The following is a 26,614-nucleotide window of genomic DNA, read 5'->3' as shown; positions in this document are numbered from 1 at the left end:
AAGTACTAGAAGAGAACTCATTTTGAGGTCATAAATTATATTGACCTTGCTGCTGCTGCTGCTGCTAAGTCACTTCAGTCGTGTCTGACTCTATGCGACCCCATAAACAGCAGCCCACCAGGCTCCCCCATCCCTGGGATTCTCCAGGCAAGAACACTGGAGTGGGTTCCCATTTCCTTCTCCAGTGCATGAAAGTGAAAAGTGAAAGTGAAGTTGCTCAGTCATGTCCAACTCTTAGCGACCCCATGGACTGCAGCCTACCAGGCTCCTCCGTCCATTAGATTTTCCAGGCAAGAGTACTGGAGTGGGGTGCCATTGCCTTCTCTGTTATTGACCTTAGACTAGTTGAGTTTGAAATGGTGCCTTAGATTATTCAAATAGTCAGTAGGATATGAGGTCTGGAACTCATAGGAGAGAATCTGGGGTGAGGATATGTGATATCTTGGAGTCACTAACAGATAAATGAGGCTTTTGTTTCAGAAGATACTGTCTAGAGAGAAAATACAGTGTGAAAGATAAGACATGGAAATTTGTTTGAGTTTGGACTCTACATAGGAGAAAAAAGATTCTCTGAATATTAATTCTCTTTGAATTACCTAGAATGTAACTTAGAGAAATAAATGAAAATACAAAAGACAGGTTATATTTGACATGTACAATAGACTTATAAATCATATAGATAGATAAATGATAGGTAGACATATAAAGTTGGAAATGACTCACATAAAATATATATGTAATAATTTGTTTTCTAGTAAAATAAAATAATAGAAATAAAATGTATTATTTCCAAACCAGTAGAAAGGGACTAGAAAACTATCAATTCAAAAGAAGGCAGGAAAGGAAAAAAAGGAAGCAAAGCAGGGTAAATAGAAAGCACAAAATATGATGTTAAAAATATTTTCAATATGTCAATAAACAATAAATATTAATGTGTTACCTACCAGTTAAAAACCAAAATGTCAGAATGGATTGAGACACAATTAAATCACAAAGACACAAAAAGGTTGAAAGTAAGAGGATAGAAAAAAGTTGTAGCAGGTATTACTTTAAATGAAACAAAATCTCTCAAAGTCTTTGAATATGGAATCCATGAGACTATATGAATGAAAAGAGAGGTAAATCCATATCTTCTTTTTTGACTAACAACAATAACAAAATGTACAAGTATAAAAATATATGTGTATTTTTTGCAAAATAGAGATGTTGATTTAAAAGGAACTTGTATTAGTCACTCAGTTGTGTCCTGGACTCTTTTCAACCCCATGGACTGTAGCCCACCAGGCTCCTATCTCCATGGAATTCTCCATGCAAAAATACTCGGGTGGGCTGCCATTCCCTTCTTCAGGGAAACTTCTCAACCCATGGATCCAACCCAGGTTTCCTGCGTTGCAGATAGATTCTTTACCATCTGAGTCACCCAGAAAGTTCCAAAAGATACTTGTAGGTAATAATTTATCAAGCAAGGCAGACATTGCAAAGGCTACAGGTTACATTTTATAGGATATAGCAACATTGTCTGAAGTTCATGTTTTGTCATTTGCTTTTCACAAATAACTTTTAAGAGAGTTATTATGAGAGAAAAATAGAACAACACATTTTCACACAAGTCTAAATTTTGAACAGGAGATAAAAATGCTGGTTTTAAAATGTTCTCAATTTATCCCTTTATCAGAGGGATAGCTTTGTGATGCAAAACAGTATGTTTTAAGTAGCTAAAAGGAAAGAGGGAAAATATCCTCATCTTTTTGAGATTCTTTTACTAACGATTGATCATTCATTAGGAGGACTTGCATTCCCAAGAGTAAGCTCTAGAATCCTGTTAATTAGCTTGGAGAGAAAAAACAAAACAAAATGGAGGCCTGTGAAGTTCAAAACTCACAGTTTTACATAAAGGCAAAAGATAATTTTAAACTAGATTGTTGTAGGTTAGTGTTGTGTTAGTTGTTCAGTCGTGTCCGACTCTCATGCGACTCCATGGACTGTATGTAGCCTGCCAGGCTCCTTTGTCCATGGAATTCTCCAGGCAAGAATACTGGAGTGCTTTGCTGTTCCCTTCTCTAGGGTATCTTCCCGACCCAGGGATGGAACTCAGGTCTCCTGCATTGCAGGCAGATTCTTTACTGTCTAAGCCACCAGGGAAGCCCCTGCTGCAGGTTAAATCTCGCTCAAACCTTCTGAAAGCTCAACTGACCCTTGACTCCTTTTACATACAGTAATCAAGGTCAAGTACATCATTAAAAACAAGGTTATACAAATATAATGACTACAGATAAAATATAGTACATTATACTCAGATATGAAAGTCACCCTAAGGTCTCCCCAGGACCATACTTCCATCCAAGGACTCTCCAAAATTTGGATCCAAGGAATCATAATGAACTTGGAATTAGACTAGTTATAGGAATAGCCTGCAAAAAGATTTTTGAAAGTCTAAACTCGTAACAAAGCAAAATTTGACAGACTTACAAGAAAAAAATGGCAAATCCACAGTTACTATTGGAGATTTTCATCCACCTCTCTCAGAAGCTGATCAATCAAGCAGAAAATTAATAAGGATATAGATTTAAACAATCCAATTAACATTTTTAATGTGATGATCAACTCTAGAATCCTGCACCCAACAATTAGAAAATACACAATATTTTTAAGCACATATCATATTTATAAGGGGTGATTTTTACATACTGGACCATAAACCAAGCCTTAACCAAAGGATCAATATCACATAGATTGTGTTCTCTGAACACAATGTGGTAGGAAATTGACAGCAACAAACTTTTAGAAAACTCAATACAGTCAGAAAAATTTCAAACTTCTGTATTACTTGTGAATCAAAAAAATCATATCAGAAACTAGTAAAAACAGAAAAAAGTATTACAGCCTGTAGTTAAAACAATGCTTAGAAAGAAATATATTTATGGTTTTTCATGCTTATATTAAGAAAAGAAGGTGCGAACGGCGGCGCAGGCGGGCCAAACGAGGGGCTTGTCCCCAGGGGCCACAGGCCGAGGCAGGGTTAGGGTCAGAGCCTGAGCAAGGCCAGGAGCGTGGCCTAGAGTGCGTGACCCAGAACCTTCGGTGTCCCATCTCAGGCCCAGAGAACCCGCTCGCAGAGAGTCTGGTTGAGGTATAAAATCCACAAAGATGAAGAGGAAAGGAAACAAAGCAACCCCTGATATTTCTACTCTGGATGGGAGACCAAGGAAACAGTAACTGTGCAGCAGTGGGGAAAAATGGAAAGAAATCAACCTGTTTGATCTCAAAGGCTCGAAACATTCAGGATTTGGAAGGACCAAGTCCCTCTGGCCATGCAGGTAAAGGGGCAAGGACACCAGGTGGGCAGGGGAAGCTGACTCAAGCTGAAGCTGGGCTACCTCAGGGAACAGCGCTGGGCCCTCTCTGCACACAATTCTGAGGAAATGGAGGATGCGGGCAGGCATTGCAGTAGCTCTGATTTCTGGATCTCTTCTCTCATCCTGGCAAAAGGCTGGGTTGAGGGTGAGCGCCAACATTGAGGAAGTCAAGGGGGTAAGCGAAGCCACCCAGAGGACTGAGATGCCAACCTGTCTCCCAGCCGGGATGCAGGCAAGAGGCTAGACATGCCTTCTTAGGACACTCAGAGGAGAGAACTGAAGACCCTCACGGCAAGGGCGCCGCCTCCACGCAGCCCAGCCAGGGTGCCCTATGACTCCTTCAGTGGCATCCACGGTTGCTCCACCCACCCACACGTCTCCCAAGAAGTGGGTCTCTGTGGGGAGCAAACTCTTCCTCTCTCCTAGCTGCCCTCTCTTACCTGCCAGAGAGATCAGAGAGCACACTGGGAGGAAGCTTGAAGACAAGTCATCATTTGTTGGGCTCCAAAATCACTGTGGATGATGGCTGCAGCCATGAAATTAACAGACACTTGCTCCTTGGAAGGAGAGCTATGACAAACTGAGACAACGTATTAAAAAGCAGAGATACCACTTTGCTGACAAAGGTCCATATAGCCAAAGCTATGGTTTTTCCAGTAGTCATGTATGGATGTGAGAGTTGGAACGTAAAGAAGGCTGAGCACTGAACAATTGATGCTTTTGAACTGTGGTGTTGGAGAAGACTCTTGGAGAGTCCCTGGGACTGCAAGGAGATCCAACCAGTCCATCCTAAATGAAATCAGTCCTGAATATTCATTGGAAGGACTGATGCTGAAACTGAAGTTTGGCTTCAGTTTGGCCACTTGATATGAAGAACGGACTCACTGGAAAAGACCCTGATGCTGGGAAAGACTGAAGGCGGGAGGAGAAGGGGGCAACAGAGGATGAGATGGTTGCATGGCATCACCGACTGAATGGACATGAATTTGTGCAAACTCCTGGAGACAGTGAAGGACAGGAAAGCCTGGCGTTCTACAGTCCATGGGGTTGAGAAAAGTCAGACACAACTTAGCCACTGAACAACAACAAATTATTATCCTCAGAGAAATAAGGAAAAATGTTACAACTGTAAGAACAGAAAGTGGCTTAAATAAGTATTCAGGGAAAGACGACACTGTTGGGGAATTGAAACTCTACTAGCAGATGTGAAAATCTCAAAAGGAGAATCTGGAGGATATCTGAAGAAATTTTCTGGAAGATAGAGCAGAAAGAAAGGGATGGGAAATTGCAGAGAACAGAACACTAGAGCATTTGTCTTAGAGTCCAATAACTGAGTAACAGGCATCCTAGAAACGAGAGAACAGAACAATGCAGGGGAAGGAACTCAAAGAAACAATTCAAGCCAGCTTCCCACAATTGAGAAACTGAATTTAAAGTTAAACAGCCTTACCAACAGTGGTGATAAAAAATGTTTTGACCCAGTTTTACAGCAGTTAAGAAAAAAAATGTTTGGAGACTGAGTCAATAAAAAGAACTCTTCATCCAGCCAAAAAAAAAAAAAGAAAAGAAGACTTTAAAACCAGGGAGCTAAGACTTCAACTCAAGATATTCGGAAAAGAACAACATGTGAACAAAAGTAAATTAGAAGGAAAATAAAATTAGGTAAAAAGCAGAAATTAATACAATAAAATAACAAAGAAACAATAGAGAGAATCAACAAAAGCAGATTTTTTGAACACTATTAATATAGATAAACTTTTGGCAAGATTGGCTTAAAAAAGGCATGAATGAACTATATCAGGAAAGAGAAAACAGATATAAGTACAAACAACAGATTTTAAAATATAAAATTTATGTTAATAAATTTGAGAATCTTGACAACATGGGTAGTTTTTAGGGAAAGCTTAACACACAAAACTGACTCATGAAGAACTAGAAAACCTGGATACACACATTAAAGAAATTGGGTTATTGATTTAAGCATATCTACAAACTACATATACATACACACCCATACAAATAGGCCTATGTGATTTTACACATAAATTCTACCTCAGAAAATCCCACTCTTTTAAAAAAAATTATTTATTTATTTTTGATTACACTGGGTCTTCGTTGCTGTGATGTCTTTCTGTGGTTGCTGTGAGCGGGGCCTTCTCTTTGTTGCAGTGCGCGGGCTGCTCATTGTGGTCGCTTCTCTTGTCACGGAGCAGGCACGGGCTCTAGAGTACAAGGGCTTCAGTAGTTGCAACTCATAGGCCTCATAGTGGTGCTTCAGTAGTTGTGGCTTATGGGCTCCAGAGTGTGAGCTCAGAAGTTGTGGTGCATGGGCCTAGTTACTCCACGGCATGTGAGATCTTCCTGGATCAGAGGTCAAACCCATGTCTCCCGCATTGGCAGACAGGTTCTTTACCAATGAGCTAACAGGGAAGCCCCAGAAAATTCCACTCTTAAATAGATTCGACTCTTTCAGACATTATAAAAAGAGGGTATATATTTCAGCTCATTTTCTGAGGTTAGTATAACTTCCATAACAAAACAAGGATTGTATAACACAGGAAATTAGATCAAATTATGTTGTAAATATAGATCCATAAATTCAAAATAAAATACTATCAAACAGAATCTAGCATGCATTAACAATTAAACCTAACTTAGCATTAAGACCCATTAACTTACCACATTAACAGATTAAAGGGAAAAATAAGATCATCTAGGTAAATTAAGAAAAAGCATTTATTAAAATACAGCACATCTTCTATCTACTTTGTAGACTAAAAACAGGATAGAAGGTGGACCTCAGATAAACCTGAATTGCCTGTAGGGGTATTTCTGGGGGAAAGATATTTGCTTTACTCAGCTGTCCAAGAAAAAAATCAGGGGTTTGTACTGGTTATTTGCACCTGGAGCACTGGCAGGCATATAAAAATATATTCTGGGAATCAGGGCCAAGAGGATCAAAAACCTCCTCTAAAAGGGCAAAAAACTTTGTGATACTGTTCACAACTGTATTTTCATGGGAAACTGGGGGACCTGAGAAGTCCTAGTTCTGTCTAAGAGAATAATACATTATTTCCTGCTTTATAAAATCATCTCTATAAGTTTTCTTCTCATTTGCCATTAAACTTGATATTCTCTATGTCTATTAGTGTCTTTCTGTTAATCATCTTAGGCTTCCCTGGTAGCTCAGATGGTAGAAGAATCTGCCTTCAATGCAGGAGACCAGGGTTTGATCCCTGGGTCAGGAAGATATCCTGGAGAAGGGAATGGCAATCCACTCCAGTATTCTTGTGCCTGGAGAATTCCATGGACAGAAGAATTCTGTTAATCATATTATGGTTCCATTATGACAACAATGCAGAAGGTATTTCTGTCTACCAGAAACCTGTAGTAAACATCATACCTTGTGATGAAACACTGAAAACATTCCCTTGAAAAATAAAGACTAAAGATAAACTTGTCTGCTACAACTGCTTCTCTTCTCTTCACCACTGTATTGAAAGTCTTAGCTAGCACATTAAAAAAAAACCTGAAGAAGTTTATGTATAGATAATGTAGTTATATGTTCCCCGGGGGCACTGGCAGTAAAGAACCCACCTGCCAATGCAGGAGACATCAGAGATGCTGGTTCAATCCCTGGATCAGGAAGATCCCTGGAAAAGGCAATGACAACACACTCCAGTTTTCTTGCCTGGAAAATCCCATGGACAGAGGAGCCTGGCAGGCTACATACAGTCCATGGGGTTGCAAGGAGTTAGACATGACTGAAGCGACTTAGCACATACACACACAATGTAGTTATATGGGCTTCCCAGGATGGCACTAGTGGTAAAGAATCTGCTGGCCAGTGCAGGAAACTTGAGAGACACAAGTTTGATACCTGGGTAGGGAAGATCCCCTCAAGTAGGAAATGGCAACCCACTTCAGTATTCTTGCCTGGGAAATCCCATACACAGAGGAGTTTGGTGAGCTACAGTCCATAGGCTTACAAAACATCGGACATGACTGAGCAACTGAACAGGCATGCACGCAATGTAGTTATATATTTAGAGAAAGGGAAAATTTACAGAAAAAAAAATTATTAGAACAAAAACAGTTCAGCAAAGTTGGTATACATAAGCTTACTATACAAAAATTACAATCTTATAAACCAACAACAGTTATAAAACATTAAAAAAAATAGATATACCTACAATAGCAACAAAAATATTAGGTATAAAGGAATGACTCTAACAAAAAAATGACCTTTATGGATTATCAAAATGTATTGGAAGCAATAAAGAATATGAGCTAGGGGCCTTGTCTATTTACTACCCCATAGAGAAGTATTTTATTGTTTTAACATTGATACAGACTTGCTGATGTAAACTACTGAAAATAACCCTCATTTATCATCTTCACAAGTGGAAAACTTCAATATCATAACATTGTTGATTTTTCCCAAATTAATCTATAAACTTAATAAAACTTCAGTCAAAAGTGTCAGAAAGTTTTTCATGAAACATAACAAGCTGATTTAAAATTTGTATGGGGGAGCACAAGGCTGAGACAATTTTAAAGAATTCCATTTTAAAGAAAAGAATAGGTAGGTAACTTAGCCTGTCAGGAGGCTAGGTAAAGAATCCACCTGCAATACAGGAGACCTGTGTTTGATTCCTGGATCTGGAAGATCCCCTAGAGAAGGGATAGGCTTCTTCCAGTATTCATGGGCTTCCCAGATGCCTCAGATGGTAAAGAATCCATCTGCAGTGCGGGAGACCTGGGTTCGATCCCTGGGTTGGGAAGATCCCCTGGAGGAGGACATGGCAACCCACTCCAGTATTCTTGCCTGGAGAATCCCCAGGGACAGAGGAGCCTGGCGGGCTACAGTCCAAGGAGTCATGAAGAGTCTGACATGACTGAGCCTCTCAGCACAGCACAGCACAACCCTGTCAGATCTTAAAACTTACAGTGAGGCTAGAAACTAAACAGGATATGGTGTTGACTCTGGGACAGACAAAGTGACTAACGGAGCAGAGAAGAAAGCCCCCTAATGGGACCACATACATGGGAACTTGGTATGACAGAGAGCATTTAAAACAAGTGGTGAAAATATTCAATGCATTTTCTTGGAACAATTGAATATCCATATAGAATAAAATGAAATTAGATCCCTATCTTTTACCAAGCAAAAAATAAATCTTAGGGAAATAAAAAAAATTTAATATGATAAGCAGACTTTCAAATGTCTAGAAGATGATATAAGAGAAAACTTTCATGACCTCAGCTAGGAAAATTTTTTTCAAATAAGACACAAACAGTTCAGCATATGGAAACTGATGATTTTGACTATACTAAAATTTAAAACATCTGTCTATTAAAAATATCATAAAATGATGAGACAACCTCAGATAGGGAGAAGTTATTTGCAACGCACAATTAATCATGAATTAATATTATCTAGAGTTTATAAAGAATGTCTCCAAATCGATAAGGAAAAGACAACCCAATCAAAAATGAGTAAAGGATATGAAATGGCAATTTGCAGGAAAGGGATCTAGGGGCTTCTCTGGTGGCTTAGTGGTAAAGAATCTGCCTGCCAATGCAGGAGACACGGGTTCAATCCCTGCTCCCAGAAGATCCCACATGCCTTGGAGCAACTAAGTCCATGTACCACAGCTGTTGAGCCTGTGCCCTAGAGCCCGGGAACCACAACTATGGAGCCCACTGCTGCAACTCCTGAAGCCCGTGTGCCCTAAAGAGCCCATGCTCTTCCACAACAAGAGATGCCACCACAATGAGATGTCCTAACACTGCAAAGAAGAGTAGCCCCCGCTCATTGCAGCTAGAGAGAAGCCTGCGTAGCAACAAAGACCCAGCACAGCCAAAAATAATTTTTTTTTAAAAAAGAGATCTGTCAGTAACATGAATGATGCTCCACCTTAGTAGTGGGACATAGGTTTTACTGCTTGCAATAAAGACCTAAAGTAACAGTGGCATTAAAAACATTAATAGTCTAAGGCTGATATGGTGGCTATATTGTGTGCAGTCATCAAAGCTCTTAGGTCACTCTTTGGTCAGAGATCTCGGTCTTTCTATTTTGTTATTCTGCCATCCCTCATATATTGTCCTTATCTGTGTGGTTCAAGATGGTTTAACAACACATCTGCATTTCAGTGAGTGGAAAGTGAGAAGGGGAAGGGGTAGGCATATTGGACACAACTTAGATGATGCCCAAATCATTTCTCATAAACCACATACTCTCACCTTGCTGCAAGAACCCTGGGAAACATAGTCAGTCTTCATTCTGGATGGTCCTTTGTCCAGCTAATAATTGGATTTTCTATCACTGTGGTAGAAGAGAAGAAGTTTGGGAAGTAGTCTCTACCATAACAGGTAAACAAAGTATCTTACACTCATTTGATTGGAAAAAAAATTTAAACTTTTGAGAACAAGTGTTGGCAATGATATGGTACAAAGCAAATTCTTATATGCTGAGAGTGGAGCATATGGTCAGTTTGGAAAACAACTTGATAATATCAAGTAATATTGATGATGTGCATATTCTCTGAGGTGGCAAGTCCATTTGAGGGATATACTGAAAGAAAACTCTCCCACTTGGGCACAAGTGGATGGTTACAAGAATGAGCTCAGTATTATTTAAATTATCAAAATAATTGGAAGTTTTAAAATGTCCAACAACAAGAGAATGAATCAGTTGTGATCCATCGTATATGTAGTCATACAATAGAATTGTATACAACAGTGTAAGTAAATGAAGTAGAGCTACATGTATCAAAAAAGAAAAAGAACTACATGTATCATCAATAGATAAATCTTAAAAATATAATCTTAAGGCACAGAAGTAATTTGTGAAAGGATATCTGCAATCTGACACTATTTAATAAAGTTTTAAAAATACAAGGCACCTCTATGTACTGTTTATAGAAATACATCTGCTGTATTTGGGGGGACCTGACAAATAGCATCCCTTTTTCCTGCCCAGTTTCTGAACCAGTTGAGAAAGCACATAGGAGTTAGCAGATTAAAACCAAAATATGAACTTCATGACCCATAAAGGATAGATTGAAGACTGTGGCCTTCATAGTAAATGAGAGCTGAAATGGTCTTGATAACTCTTCCCAGTCTAGACTTCAGAGCAGTTCACCTGTGGGAAAATTTGAGGGGCAAACTCAAATCTCCTCAGCCCCTCAGTCCATCGGCTCCCTCGACTCTGATAAGAGAGGGAAGGAAAAAGAGAGTAAATCTCACCTCAGGACATATTATTTTATATACTCTCTTTAGTCCAGAACCCTGAATCAACAACCACCACTCAGCAGCCAGGGATGGGGCAAGGATCAAGGAGGGTTTAAGAAAAATCTCTCCTAAAGGAAACTAAAGAAATGACTAAGAAGTATCCTAACACTTATAACCATCTCATGGGGATGGTAAGAACCAAATTTGACCTAGTTATTATTCCTAAGCCCTGTCTAACTCCCCAGGGACTGTAGCCCTCCCGGTTCTTCTATTTACCTATTCACAAAGAATTTAATTTTTAGGAGCATTACAACCAAATGATGGCCACTTGCATGGAGTCAAAAGTTAAATCTTTGGTGGACATATGTGATATCCTGCACATTCCAGTAGCATCCTATCAACCCCAAATAGACACACATTAGGGCTTTTCTATAACTAGTGAAAATATAATCCAGTGCTGGAGAGTGTCTAGTTAGATGTTCATTCTCATTCTTAGTTAACAAGGGTGAAATTAAGACCATCCCACCTTACTGAAAAACAGCTTAGCAGAAGGTGTCAAAAGCTTTAGAAATATGGAATTCCACTTCTAGGACTCTGGCCTAAAGAAGTTATCTGAAATGCCAACAAAGAGTTGGGCACAAAATGCTCACTGTAGCATGTAGCTTCATGTAAAACATCCTCCTCTTCTTCTAAGTGACACTATAATCTAAATATTCAATTATACAGGAAGAGTCAAACCATTTATGGGTTATTATGCCATAAGGTAATGTTTTACAATTATTTTTGAAAAACCTTGTGAAATAATAAAGTTGTAATTTAATATAGAATTTGTATATGTTTATTGTGTATAAACTGCATATTTGCTGTACTTATGGTTTCACCTATATGCATAGAAAATGACCATCTTTTAAACGATGCAATTATGCATGATTTTATTCTTTATATTTTTCTGTATTTAAGAAAATATATAATAAAAACTTTCTATTTTAAAAATCTCCTTGAAAAATAATATAGTATCATGTAATATTAAAGCTCATTCCATATATATTTTCCATCTTTTCAGTTCTAATTTTCACATAAAATGCATTAGATTATCCAACAAACAATTAAAATATATTTAAACAGTAACACTGTTTAAAATCTCCCTTTTATCACACCATTCAGAAATTCTGGTTTCCTTTTAAAGCAAATTATCCTTCAAGTGATGAATTTCATATTTAATTTATAGCCTTTATTATCAATTTTGCCATCCTCATCCAATTAAAACTTTTATCAGGCCCTTTGCTAAATAGACCTTTAAATTTTTTATGATATGGATTGATTGCCTAATGCAGTGTTTCTCAGTCATATATTTGCTTATTATCTTTCTTTGAGGCATACAGGCTTCACTCTAGTTATAGCACAGGCTCAGTATTAGCAGCATATACGCTTATTTGCCCTGTGGCATATGGGATCCTAGTTCCCCGAACAGGGATAAAACCCACATTCCTTGCTTTGGAAGGTAGACTGCTAATCATTGGACCACCAGGGAAGTCCCCTCAACCATTTTTTGTCATCACCTCCCTTCAGAGCCTTTTTAGACATTTTTTCATAATTTCCCCCACCCCACAAAATTTTAATATCTGTTTATGTACTATGTGTATATTCATGGCTTATATCTAAAAAGTGTAAATTTTTCACTCTCCCAGGAACTAATTTTCACCCCTTTGGTGGTGATACTGCCTTCCTTAAAAATATGTGGCCTAAAGAAACATCTTGGGAAAATGTTATTTTAACTCTTACAATGAGTCTCAAGCCCACGTGTTTTGTTTTTATAGCTGCCTGCCTCTCAAACATCACATGGTGATCACTCCAACACTACTACTGTGGGGAGAGAAAGACGCATTTATGGACGTTGAGATGGCTGAAGTCACAAAGATTTATGTTAAAAACTATTTCAGGCTGACTATTTTGTCAGAAACCAGTCATTGGCTCCAACAAGAACAACCCGACATAGTGAACAAATTGATATGGACATTTCTAAAAGAAGAAACACGAAGAAAAGATTGACTTTTTCTATGAGGAATCTATAATGGAATCTCCAAATAATTTTTAAAAATTGTTCATCAACTTCTTTAAGCTTCATTAGGAAAAAATTGTTTTAATATGCTTTATTATAAATAAGTATCCTGACAAATGATATTGAAAAAAATCTGAGAATGTGTGAACTTGTAATATAATGTTGATTTTCTTCTGTTGTATTTTGCACAGAAAAGCATTTGCCTTAAAATGTATACACTTGGACAAAAAGGAAGTTGGAGAAAGTGGCTCAGTTTTGGGTTTTTTTGCATTCTTTACCTTGTTAATATATGGTGCCTTTTACAAATGTATATTAAAGATTAGTTGTGCCATATTAAAAGGCAAATGTGCAATGGTATAAATTTTTATTTTATTGTTCAAAAGTTCTTTTTACTATTTTTTAACCATTAAAAAATTCTGTTATCAAATATCTTGGATTTAGAGTATATTTATTAGTTTGAAAGCAAATATGACAAGGTGAATATGCATCTTAAAATAGGCCATAAATACTACTTACACTGGGAAGAGTAACAAGAGAGGATATGAAGATTCTTATATTTACATACATAATTATTAAACATTATAGGGAAGCAAGTCCATTAAATTATTTGCCTTAATTCTCTAGCTAAATGGGTGAGAGATTTAGGAAAAGGATCAAAATGTCCTTTTGCTTCATTTAAAGCAAGAAGAAAAGAATACTATACTTTCTATGTGCACTAGAATCTCAGCTCCACAGGGCAGAGACTTTTGTTTCATTAACTGACACAATATCCAGCATCTAAAATAAGAGCCTGATTCTTTGTGTGAGCTCAAATATTTGCTAAATGAATAAATAAATTATCTGATACACTGTTAGGCACTGTGGGGGAAATATGAAAGAAAAGTAACATCATAATATTGATCTTTCCCTTAAGAAGTATACACAGAATGCATGTGTGCATGCTAAGTTGCTTTAGTCGTGTCTGACTCTTTGTGACCCTATGGACTGTGGCCCGCCAGGCTCCTCTGTCAATGGGATTCTCCAGGCAAGAATACAAGTGGACTGCCATGCCCTCCTTCAAGGGATCTCCTTGACCCAGGAATCAAACTTGCGTCTCTTATGTTTCCTGCATCGGCAGGTGGGTTCTTTACCACTAGCACCACGTGGGAATGCAGTTATATTAAACAAGGGTTCGAAAGAGTAATGAACATTACAAATAAGAGTGGGAAAGGAATTCCCTGGTTCAGTGGTTAGGACTCAACCCTTTCACTGCCGGGCCCAGGTTCAATTCCTGGTCGGGGAACTAAGATCACACAAGGGTGTGCCCCCCCCCCAAAAAAAGGGGGAAGAATTACAGAATAGAGGATGACACCAACTTGAGAGATTACTACTCATTCTCTTGGGTTGCTCTCATTTGGAATGGGAGACAACCAGAAACAATGCCAAATCATGGCTTTTTAGAGTCTACAATGGTGTTCCTAATGTTTCCCTCAGTAAGCATAGTTCTGAGAAGTGACAGAAGTAAGTGGAATGTCTCTAAAAATTCTTATTATCGTATCCTAGCAACATGTGTTTACCAATAAAAGCCCAGTTTTCTATATACACTGTGGTGTATGAGGTACTTCTACCTCATAACATTGCAAGGTAGGGAGTATCACCACTTTAGAGATGTAAAAATGAGATTGCTGCCCACAGCATAAAAGTCACAACCAGGATCTGACCTAGATTCGTTTGGTTGTAAAGTCCATAATCTTTCCACTTAGATCATATTTTGTTTAACAGTCTTTGGTATCCATACTGCTCTTCCTATTTTATGGGTAACCTGGTATATTCCAATAATTAGAAACACCTTTCAGAAACCTACAATTTGAATGCTGAAGGAATTTAAATTAGCATATAGCAAACAGGAATATTTTATATAGCAGATGCTACAAGCTATAGCAGAGAGCCTGGTTCAACCAACTTTGATTATGCTGCCCTCTTGATCATTTTCAAAGGGCAGCAACTAAGCAAGGGACAAGACTTTACTGACCATGTGTCATGACACAATAAAGTAATCCTGACTTATTTTAACGAAAACCTGTTTCTGACTAATGTGATTTTAAGGTTTCTTGTTTTTGTTACTTATGTCACTTTGGAATGCTGACCAGTTCATCTGGACTAATATTAAGAATATGGGTCAAAACGTGCCATGGCTGATCCTGGCTTATGATAATGGATATTTTCTAATTTTCACTGGATGTTTCCATAGAAGAGTGCTTGCAACAGATATAAAGCCTCAAGGGTGCCATCAGTTAAACGTAGTATAAAGAGACAGTCCTGTCTCTGCAGAAATCAATTTGTAGGAAGAGTAAATAAATTTGACTTACCAATTGCCAACGCATCTCACAGTAAGCAAACATGACTGATAAAGGCATTTAAATTAAAAAGTTGTGATTAACAAATATTCATCTATTTGATAGATCCTTAGTAGGTATATAATAGACGACAGAAGTTGTTATATGAAAATAATTTACTAAGCATATATATCAAAAGGAGGCCATTTACAAAAAAGCAGAAAAGATTGTACTGCTGATATGGTTCTAATTCTCCTGTTACATCATTTGCCAATTTTTATTCTTCTGATTTTAAAGGTAATACATCATTTCCTATTAACTCACAATTGCCTCAAAGCGTTCCAATTATGTGCAAACAGAAAGAGCACTTAAATATAGGGAAGGGGTGCACTCCGGGGGCTGCCCCCAGATCCAAGCTACAGGCATCTTGAGACTACGGAGAAGTCAGCCTCATGGCACAGCCCACCTCGGACTTCGAGCCTGACAAGTTGGACTCTGCGCCTGCGGTGATGAGCTCCACGTCTCCGCCCTTGGACTCCGAGCCTGCGGTGTTGAGCTCCACGTCTCCGCCCTTGGACTCTGAGCCTAAGGTGTTGAGCTCCTCGTCTCCACCCTTGGACTCCGAGCCTGCGGTGATGAGCTCCACGTCTCCGCCCTTGGACTCTGAGCCTAAGGTGTTGAGCTCCTCGTCTCCACCCTTGGACTCCGAGCCTGAGGTGATGAGCTCCACGTCTCCACCTTTGGACTCCGAGCCTAAGGTGTTGAGCTCCACGTCTCCACCTTTGGACTCCGAGCCTGCGGTGATCAGCTCCACGTCTCCGCCGTTGGACTCTGAGCCTGCGGTGATGAACTCCACGTCTCCACCTTTGGACTCCGAGCCTGCGGTATTGAGCTCCACATCTCCACCTTTGGACTCCAAGCCTAAGGTGTTGAGCTCCTCGTCTCCACCCTTGGACTCCGAGCCTAAGGTGTTGAGCTCCACGTCTCCACCTTTGGACTCCGAGCCTGCGGTGATGAGCTCCACGTCTCCACCTTTGGACTCCGAGCCTGCGGTGATGAGCTCCACGTCTCCACCTTTGGACTCCGAGCCTAAGGTGTTGAGCTCCACGTCTCCACCTTTGGACTCCGAGCCTGCGGTGATGAGCTCCACGTCTCTGCCTTTGGACTCTGAGCCTGCGGTGTTGGACGCCAAGGCTACGTGGGAATCCGCTTTCAGCCGACAGACGAAGTCCCTGTTCCCGCCGGCAGTGGACAACCCCTTCATGCAGCGCACGCACATCAGCGCGTGGCGCTGGGCCTGCATCGTCCTCGTGGGGACCGTGTTGGTGCCCGTGCGGGTGTCCTGCATTGCCTTCCTCTTCATCTTCCTCTGGCCCGTGGCTGCGCTTTCCACCATAGGCCGTCGTGCTCAGCCAACCAAGCCCGCCAAGAACTGGAGAAGACTGATGCGACCAACTCTAAAGTTTTTGTTTCGGGTGACTTTTTTTTTAGCAGGGTTCCTGGTTAAAGTGAAAGGGAAAAAGGCCCCCCGAGATGAGGCCCGCATCTTCGTGGCAGCTCCACACTCCAGTTTCTTTGATGCGATCGCCTGTGTCGTGGCTGGGTTACCCTCGGTGGTCTCTGCCAGTCAGAACCTGAATATCCCGGTGGCTGGGAGACTCTTGCTGTCCACGCAGCCGGTGCTCGTGACCCGAGATGACCCCAATTCCAGGAGGACCACCCGGGAGGAAATCCTGAGGCGAGTGACATCTCACAGAAAGTGGCCACAGATCCTGATTTTCCCAGAAGGAGTGTGCACCAACCGCAGCTGTCTGGTCACTTTCAAACTGGGGGCCTTCTCCCCAGGGGTGCCCGTGCAACCAGTGCTGCTCAGGTACCCAAACCCCCTGGACACCGTGACCTGGACCTGGCAGGGCTTTACAGGCTTCCAGGCCTGCATGTTGACCCTAAGTCAACCATTCACCAGGGTAGAAGTTGAGTTTATGCCTGTTTATATTCCAAACATCCAAGAGAGAAAAGACCCTGTCCTTTTTGCCAACACAGTGAGGATCATCATGGCCAATGCTCTTGGGGTGCCCGTGACAGACCACACTTACGAAGACTGCAGACTGATGATTTCTGCAGGTAACCTTCAACTACCCATGGAAGCTGGTTTGGTGGAATTTACAAAAATTAGCCAGAATTTAAAGTTAGATTGGGATAATATTCATCAGTGCTTGGATAAATATGCTGAAATTGCAGTTGCCTCCAAAGGAGGGAAGATAGGAATTGAGGAGTTTGCAAATTATTTGAAACTCCCAATTTCAGAACCCTTGCAACAACTTTTTGCCCTCTTTGACAGGAATAAAGATGGCACCATAGACTTCAGAGAGTATGTGATAGGTCTGACTGTCCTATGCAATCCTGTCAACACTGAAAAGATTCTGCAAATGTCATTTAAGCTTTTTGATCTTGATAAAGATGGTTTCGTAACTGAACAGGAATTAGCAGCTATACTTCGGGCAGCTTTTGGAGTACCAGATCTTGACGTTTCCACACTCTTTCGGGAGATAGCTGGACCAGACTCAGACCACATTTCATACAGGACCTTTAAGAAATTTGCCCTGAAGCATCCAGTATATGCCAAGTTATTTAGTTCATACTTAGACCTCCAGGCGGCCTATGTATATTCATTGCCACAACCAGTACAGGCTTGATGATTGCATTCAGATGTTAAAGTCAGCCCTGAAAATGGTGAAAGTAACATCCAAGTTGAAACTATGATTGAAATAAAAAGCATCCTTTGAGGAAAAACACAATGGTTTTTAGTCTAAGTGGCCTGTTCACTTAATTATGATATTTAAACTTTACTTAAGGAATATATATTTCAATTTGATTTTATAGTACCTAATTTTCTTCTTAAGATAGTAAGTTTGTTTCAGTATGGTCTGAAAGTAGAAAAATAAGAAATCTGCTTGTAACTTTGTTCATTCAGCATGGTGCCTTTATTATTCTGCTTCAAGTAAGTAAAGTAAGTAAAATAAGTAAATAAGTAAAAATGAAGTGTCTTTTGCTAAAGTAAAGCCAGAGGAACATTATAGCCCACCACCTCTCCCTCACTGTTGCAGAGAAAATATCTCATTAAGAGTTCTATTAGCAATAAATACATTGTTGCCATCATTATTCTCTCCAAAAAGGATTGGATCCGCTGCATAAAGCCTTCTTTGCTCTTTCTCAGAGTAGCCCAATGTCCATATTTTACAAGACAAAATAAAAATAAACATCAGGAAGATACAGTACTGGTAGTACCATTGAAACAGTTATAGATGGCATAGCTGTCTGTATTTTTATTTATTTTTAAGCTATGAAAGTGATTATTGAGAATGTGAAAAGAAATCCCAAGAGACCACAATATCTGGAAAGCTAACTAATATAATAGACAGTTGTTATAAATACAGAAATTCTGATAAATTCTGTTATGTATGATTCTCACCAAAAGGAGAAAAGTTTATAGTTGCATGTTCTGCATTACTGAGAATATTCCTTCCATTCTGACTAGGCACTCATGAAAACTGAGACTTCTGCTTGTTTTTTATACTTTATTCATTATCCACATACTTTCAGCATCCTTTGCTATAAGACATCTTCACAGAGTGATGTGATCTTGAGCCCTAACCCTTCATATCACTTTGTAGGACAAATCAGTGAAGTAGTCTTAGAAGCCATTTCTACACCAGGACAGGGAACTACAACTTATCCAGATGTAGAAGTGGTTTTGAACCAATAAATATGCCTTGCAAACTCAAACTACTGTATCCACAACTCAGATTGTGGCTGAATCCCCAAAATGCCTACAGCTACTCAATGCCACCAGATATGAGAGGACATTTTACTAAGGAGAAAGAGTCTTGATCACTTGTAGTCAAAATCTCTTACTTTTGCAAACCTTACAAAAATATACCCAAGTAGACACATTCCTAGGGCTTTGCACCTACTAGAGCTTTGCAAGGACTTCTGCAAGTGAGGTCCCTAGAGCTTAAATGTTATTAGTTAGCTTCCCGGTATTTTGAAAGAGTAGAAAGAAGAGATAAGAATGGGAGAAAGGTAAGCAGATGGAGAAAGCTTAAGGAAAGGGAAAAAAAAAAAATCAGATTTTGAAATAATTTCCATGCAGTTCAGATTTGAGAAAAGAAGGTGGGTAAGTAACATTTCATAATCCACACTATTTTAGTCCATTCGGGCTGCTATAACAAAAATACCATAGGTTGGGTGCCTTAAAACGTATTTCTCACAACCCTGGAGGCTGCAAGGTTTAAGATCAGTGCACTGGCAGATTCAGTGTCTGGTGACAGCTTGCTTCTTGGGTTCATAGATGTCTTCTCACTGTGTACTTACCTGGCCAAGGGGGCAGAGGGAGCTCTCTGAGGTCTCTCTTATTTATTTTTTCTAATATTTATTTTTGGTTGTGCAGTATAGCTTGTGGAATCTTATTTCCTCTAGAAGTGCTTGAACCAGTGCCCTAGACAATTAAAGGACATAGTCCTAATCACTGCACCTCTGCGACATCCCCTGGGCACTAATCACTCTTAGGCAGGCTCTTCCCTTGATACATGATCATCTCCCCCTGGGGATGATCTCCCCTATCTCCAAATACCATTACACTGGGGATTAAGTTTCCACATGTGAATTTTGGGAGGACACAAATATTCATTCTCTAGCACCCACCCAGCTTGATAGTCCCGTGAAAATAGTGCATACATATGTAGTTAAAATGCAGTACTTTTGTTTTAATTTTTATTTATTTGGCTGCACCAAGTGTTAGTTTTGGCATGCAGGATCTTTAACTGTAGCATGCGAACTCTTAAGATGTGGCATGTGGCATCTAGTTCCCTGACCAAGGATGAAGTCTAAGTCCCTTGCAATGGGAGCCAAGAGTCTGCTTAACTACCAGGGAAGTCTCTACAATGATCTTTTTAAATGTACTGGAAATTACTCATTTAAATAAGAGATTTTCACTTTAAAAAAGTTACCAAGGTATATTTTTATTCAAACAATGGTACTATTACTCAAATATTCAGTAAACTATGAAATTATTTCTAATTAGATAGTTAGCTATACAAAATATGGGCTTTCCTGATGGCTCAGAGGTAAAGAATCTGCCTGCCAATACAGGAGACATGAGATGAGGGCTCGATCCCTGGGTCAGGAAGATTCCCTGCAGGAGGAAATGGCAACCCACTCCAGTGTTCTTGCCTGGGAAATCCCATGGACAGAGGGTTGGGCTGCAGTCCATGGGATGGCAAAGGAAGTCAAACATGACTTAGTGACTAAACAACAACATACAAAATATCAGAGTCATTATTTCATTATACTACACAAAATACTAAACACAGCTTTATCTAAACTCTCTTTAACACAAAACATTTTTTATTGAAGTATATTTGATATACAATATTACATAAATAACAGGTGTACAGCATAGTGATTCACAATTTTTAAAGGTTATACTCCATGTATAGTTATTATAAAATATTGGCTATATTCCCTGTTTCGTACAATATATTTTTGTAGCTTATTTTATACATATAGTATACCTCTTAATCCCCTACTCCTCTTTGCAACCCCTGTCTCTCTCCCCTATGGTAACCACTAGTTTGTTCTCTATCTCTGTAAAAGGTAACACTTAAAATAATCTTTTTATTGTAAAATGCATACAGATTAAAAACTATATCAAACAAATCTGTAGCTAATAATAATTACATGAGTATATTATATATTATAATCTATTTAAAGATAAACACTGTTGCCGCTAACTCAGATCAAGACATTAAAACTTTTCCAGCCTACAAGATCCTCTATGCCACCAATCATAATTACAATCTCTTCCTTCTTCTCCAAGTTAGATTATCTTCTTGATTTTTATGGTTTCACTTCCTGTATCTCTTTACATTTTTATTACCTAAATATGCATACTTTGATACTGTGATGGTAAATTATATATGCTGTGAAATAACAGAAAATATATATTGGCCTCTGCCCCAGTTCCTAACACAAAGATCCTAAAAACTCTTGTATTTTCCTAAGTGATAAGAGGATTAGGTTTCCCAGGTAGCAGCTAGTGGTAAAGAACCCGCCTGCCAATGCAGGAGACATAAGAGATAAGGGTTCAATCCCTGGGTTGGGAAGATTCCCTGGAAGAGGGCATGGAAATCCACTCCAGCATTCTTGCCTGGAGAATCCCACGGATAGAGGAGCCTGATGGGCCACAGCCCATAGGGTCACAAAGAGTAGGACACAACTGAAGCAGTTTAGCACACGTGCAAGAGCATTAGGAGCATCCTTAGTTTTAACATTTGGTCTTCGATCCCCATTCTTGACATACAGTTTCTAAATCCCTTGGGATTTTGTGAGTGATAGGAGCCTCTTTTGTTCTTTTGAGGTGACTCTTGGATTTCTGGATGGGGGCTAGTCACCGGAAAGACCAACCCATGATTAGAAGCTTGAAATCTTCACCCCTTCATTCTCTAGAGGGGCTGGAAATAGAGTTAATGATCAGTCAACTTATGTGATGAAGCCTCCATAAAAATCTTCAAGGTATAGATTTTGGAGAGCTTCTGGGTTGGTGAATACATGGAAGGGCTACCAGAGTTGCATACTCAGAGAGGACATGGAAGCTGTGCCCTTTCCTATATACCTTGCCTCTCTCGATTGGATGTTTACTTGTATCTTTTATCATACCCTTTTATAACAAACAGGCCAACAGTAAGAAAACTGTTCCCCTGGGTTCTGTGAGCTGCTCCAGCAAATTAATTGAACCCAAGGAGAGAATTACGGGAACCTTCTATTTATAGGTGATTGGTCCGGATCATAGTAAAACCCTGGACTTGCAATTGGCCTCTGAAGGAGGGAGCAGTCTTGTGGGACTGAACCTTTAATCAGATAGATCTGATGCTATCTCCACATAGGGTCAGAACTGAGTTAAATTGTCTGGCACCCAGCTGGTGTCACAGAATTGGTTGGTGTATGTGCAACGCCCCACATATTTGGTGTCAGAAATATTGTGAATGTGGTAGTAGTGTGAGAGTAAAGGAGAGACACACAAGAAGAGAAGAGTGAATATTTTCTAAACATATGTCCACTTGCCCAGGCCATGGTACCCATATATCAGTATTTGGTCAGTCATTATTCTAAACGTCAAGGTATTTTTTAGATGAGATTAACATTTAAGTGAGTAGACTTTGAGTAAAGCATATTACACTCTATAATAAGAGTAGGTCTTTCAGAAAGGATAATTTAAATACGATAATTAAACATTTATTCTGCCTTGGCAGTATGAAATGTATATCTGAATACCCAGTATTTCTAATAGATGAGGGAGAATTCTTCTTTACAAGAAGATTTCCAGCAAATTTCTATCAAATAAATGTAGAAAGAATGATAGAATTATAAAATGATTTTACTCCACAGTTCACTGGTTAAAGTGAGTCTTCAACAGATAAAACTATCAGATGAAAATTAATGATATATTTTAGCAACATTAAATTGGGGATAACTAAAAATTATGTGCCTTCTAATTTGATTCAAAATGAATTACTTCTTGTAGAAGGCAGAATAATGCCTGCTCCCTCTGCCCTGAAAGATATCCATGTTCCTAATTCTAGAATCTGTGAATGTGTTAGGTTACATGGCAAAGGGGAATTAAGGTTGCTAATTAGGTGGCCTTAAAACAAGGAGATTCTCCTGGATTATCCACTTGGTCCCCAGTAATCACAACAGTCCTCAAAAGAGGGAGAAGGAAGGAGAAGAAGACTTCAGGATGATGCAGTATAAGAAGGACTCAGCCTGTTAGCTTTGATGATGGAGAAGCAAAGCCAAGAACTGAGGAACATAGGCAGCCTTGAGAAGCTGGAAAAGGCAAGGAAACTCTGCCCTAGAGCCCTCAGTAAGGGATGCAACCTGGCCCAAGCTGGATTTTAGCCCAGTGAGATCCACATGGGACTTCCAACTTATAAACTTGAAAGTAAAAAATATGTATTGTTTTTAAGCCACAAAAAATATGTATTGTTTAAAGTCTGTGTTGATTTGTTAAAGCAGCAATAGAAAACTAATATACCACTTATAAAATTGTTTTTGCTAAAAAGTTAAACTTGAATATAATGAACCAGAGATCAAATTATCAACATTCGCTGGATCATGGAGAAAGTGAAAGAGTTCCAGAAAAGCATCTACTTCTGCTTCATTGACTACCTAAAGCCTTTGACTGTGTGGATCACAACAAACTGTGGAAAATTCTTAAAGACATGGGAATACCAAGCCACCTTACCTGCCTCCTGAGAAACCTATATGCAGGACATAAGCAAAAGTTAGAATTAGACATAGAACAACTGATTGGTTAAAAATTGGGAAAGGAGTACGTCAAGGCAGTATACTGTCACCCTGCTTATTTAACTTATATGCAGAGTGCGTTCTCCTGCGTGCTCAGTCGATCAGTCATGTCTGACTCTCTATGATGCTGTGGACTGTAGCCTGCCAGGCTCCTCTGTCCATGGGATTCTCCAGGCAAGAATACTGGAGTGGGTTGCCATGACCTCTTCAAGGGGATCTTCCCAACTCAGAGATCAAACCTGATTCTCTTATGTCTCCTGCATTGGCAGGTGGGTTCTTTACTGCTAGCGCCACCTGGGAAGCCTGTATATGCAGAGTACATCATGTGAAATACCAGGTTGGATGAATCAACCAAAAACTGAAATCAAGATTGCTGGGAGAAATATCAACAACTTCATATGCAGATGATATACCACTCTAATTGCAGAAAGTGAAGAGGAACTAATGAAACTCTTGATGAGAGTGAAAGAGGAGAATGAAAAGGCTGGCTTGAAACTCAACATTAAAAAGCTAAGATCATGGCATCCGGTCCCATCACATTATGTCAAATAGAAGAGGGAAAAGTGGAAGCAGTGGCAGATTTTATTTTCTTGGGCTCCAAAATCATTGCAGATGAGGACCGCAACCATGAAATTCAAAGATGCTTGCTCCTTGAAAGGAAAGATATAAAAACCTAGACAGCATATTAAAAAGCAAGGCATTACTTGGCTGACAAAGGTCCAAATAGTCAAAGCTATGGTTTTTCCTGTAGTCATGTATGAATGCCAGAGTTGGTCCATAAAGAAGGCTGAGCACCAAAGAACTTTCAAACTGCAGTGCTGGAGAAGACTCTTGAGAGTCCCTTGGACTGCAAGGAGATCAAACCAGTCCATCCTAAAGGAAATCAGTCCTGAATATTCATTGGAAGAACTGATGCTAAAGCTGAAGCTCTAATACTTTGACCACCTAATGGGAAAAACTGACATTGGTAAAGTCCCTGATTCTGGGAAACATTGAAGGCAAAAGGAAAAGGGGAAGCAGAGGATGAGATGGTTAGATAATATTATGGACTCAATGGACACAAATTTGAGAAAACTGGGAGACAGTGGTGAACAGAGGAGCCTGGCATGCTACAGTCCATGTGGTTGCAAAGAAGAGACACAACTTAGCGACTGAACAACAACAACAAACAATAAGCCTCTTATTTCTCTTTTTACAATTTCCATTTACAGGAAACATATGTGATAAAGGAGCATACCAAATGATGCTTGCAGAAGGCAGTCAAATTTAAAATGTGGTATACTCTACAGCTCAAATTGCTTAGGCTTCTGCCACAATGTCAATGTCATGAGGGAAAATACAGGAGAGGGAACTCTTTTAAATTAGAAGAAACTCAGGAGACAAAATATATACAAAATATAACCTTGTATCTTGTTTGAAAGCTGATCCAAACAAATCAACTGTAAAACATAGTTTGTACAATAGTTAGGAAAATTTTACAATGGGCTATATCGTAAATAGAATTACTGTCAATTTATAAGGAATACCATTAGTGGTTTTGTAATGTTATACAAGAAAATGTACAGCTTTTTTAAGAGATGCAAACTGAAGTAAATAGGAGCAAAATGAAATGATGTTGGGTTTTTACTTGTAAGTTTTTTAGAAGAAAGGGAAGAAAGAAAGAGAAAGAATGAAAAGAAGAAAGGGACTGAAGGAAAAGGGAGAAGGAGGGAGGAAGGAAAAAAGGAAGGAAGCAATAAAAGATGAAAAAGGAAAGAAAAATTCATACAGACTATATACCCAAATCTTGATAATTGCTGGTTTCTATTTATTTCTTAATAATAGCCACAGCCTTGTCTAACTCAATGAAACTATGAGCCATGCTGTGCAATCCAAGTCTCTGCCCCAACCAGTAATGCTGAAGAAGCTGAAGTTGAAGAGTTCTATGAAGACCCACAAGACCTTCTAGAACTAACACCCAAAAAGGATGTCTTTTTCATTATATGGGACTGGAATGCAAAAGTAGGAAGTCAAGAGATACCTGGAATAACAGGTAAATTTGGCCTTGGAGTATAAAATGAAGCAGGGCAAAGGCTAACACAGTTTTACCAAGAGAACAACGCACTGGTCATAGCAAACACCCTCTTCCAACAACACAAGAGAAGACTCTACACATGGACATCACCACATGGTCATTACCAAAATCAGATTGATTATATTCTTTGCCGCCAAAGATGGAGAAGCTCTACATAGTCAGCAAAAGCAAGACCAGGAGCTGACTGTGGCTCAGATCATGAAGTCCTTATTGCCAAACTCAGACTTAAGTTGAAGACAGTAGGGAAAACCACTAGATCATTCAGGTATGACCTAAATCAAATCCCTTACAATTATATGTGGAAGTGACAAGTAGATTCCAGGGATTAGATCTGATAGACAGAGTGCCTGAAGAACTATGGATGGAGATTTGTGACATTGTACAGGAGGCAGTGATCAAGACCATCCCCAAGAGAAAGAAATGGAAAAAGGCAAGATGATTGTCTGAGGAGGCCTTACAAATAGCTGTGAAAAGAAGGGAAGCCAAAGACAAAGGAGAACGGGAAAGGTATACCCATTTGAATGCAGAGTTCCAAAGAATAGCCAGGAGAGATAACAAAGCCTTCCTCAGTGATCAATACAAAGAAATAGAGGAAAACAATAGAATGGGAAAGACTAGAGATCTTTTCAACAAAATTAGAGATATCAAAGGAACATTTCATGCAAAGATGGGCACAATAAAGGACAGAAATGGTATGGACCTGACAGAAGCAGAAGATATTAAGGAGAGGTGGCAAGAATACACAGAGGAACTATACAAAAAAGACCCTTATGACTCAGATAACCACAATGGTGTGATCACTCACCTAGAGCCAGACATCCTGGAATGTGAGGTCAAGTGGGCCTTAGAAAGCATCACTACGAACAAAGCTAGTGGAAGTGATGGAATTCCAGTTAAGCTATTTCAAATCCTAAAAGACGATGCTGTGAAAGTGCTGCACTCATTATGCTGGCAAATTTGGAAAACTCAGCAGTGGCCACAGGACTGGAAAAGGTCAGTTTTCATTCCAATCCCAAAGACAGGCAATGCCAAAGAATGCTCAAACTACTGCACAGTTGCACTCACCTCACATGCTAGCAAAGTAATGCTCAAAATTCTCCAAGCCAGGCTTCAACAGTATGTGAACTGTGAACTTCCAGATGTTCAAACTGGATTTAGAAAAGGCAGAGGACTCAGAAATCAAATTGCCAACATCCGTTGGATCATCAAA

General features: G+C 39.4%; 2 protein-coding genes across 3 annotated transcripts in view; both read left to right on the top strand.

Moving 5' to 3' along the window:
* EPHX4 (epoxide hydrolase 4) overlaps positions 1 to 13,078 on the top strand; it is a 33,400-nt gene extending 20,322 nt beyond the window's left edge. The window contains exon 7 of the mRNA XM_020869199.2: positions 12,410 to 13,078. Coding sequence (XP_020724858.2) covers positions 12,410 to 12,641 — 232 coding nt within the window. The 3' untranslated portion in view covers positions 12,642 to 13,078. The remainder of the gene's footprint in view (positions 1 to 12,409) is intronic.
* Positions 13,079 to 13,674: 596 nt separating this feature from the next.
* LOC110121905 (lysophosphatidylcholine acyltransferase 2B-like) lies at positions 13,675 to 17,764 on the top strand. Of its 2 annotated transcripts, none has more exons than XM_020869200.2 (2): positions 13,675 to 13,768; positions 15,264 to 17,764. In XM_020869200.2, the coding sequence occupies exon 2, from the start codon at positions 15,419 to 15,421 to the stop codon at positions 17,660 to 17,662; it is 2,244 nt and encodes a 747-aa protein (XP_020724859.2). In that variant the 5' UTR covers positions 13,675 to 13,768; positions 15,264 to 15,418; the 3' UTR covers positions 17,663 to 17,764. The 2 variants fall into 2 exon arrangements, with proteins under 2 accessions (XP_020724859.2, XP_070323259.1); XM_070467158.1 differs by lacking the exon at positions 13,675 to 13,768 and adding an exon at positions 14,235 to 14,274.
* The last annotated feature ends 8,850 nt before the right edge of the window (positions 17,765 to 26,614 follow it).

The sequence above is a fragment of the Odocoileus virginianus genome, chromosome 5, assembly GCF_023699985.2.
Source record: "Odocoileus virginianus isolate 20LAN1187 ecotype Illinois chromosome 5, Ovbor_1.2, whole genome shotgun sequence".
Classification (NCBI taxonomy): Eukaryota; Metazoa; Chordata; class Mammalia; order Artiodactyla; family Cervidae; genus Odocoileus; species Odocoileus virginianus.
The sequence above is the reverse complement of the archived record's forward strand: the minus strand, read 5'-3'. Positions and strand labels throughout refer to the sequence as shown.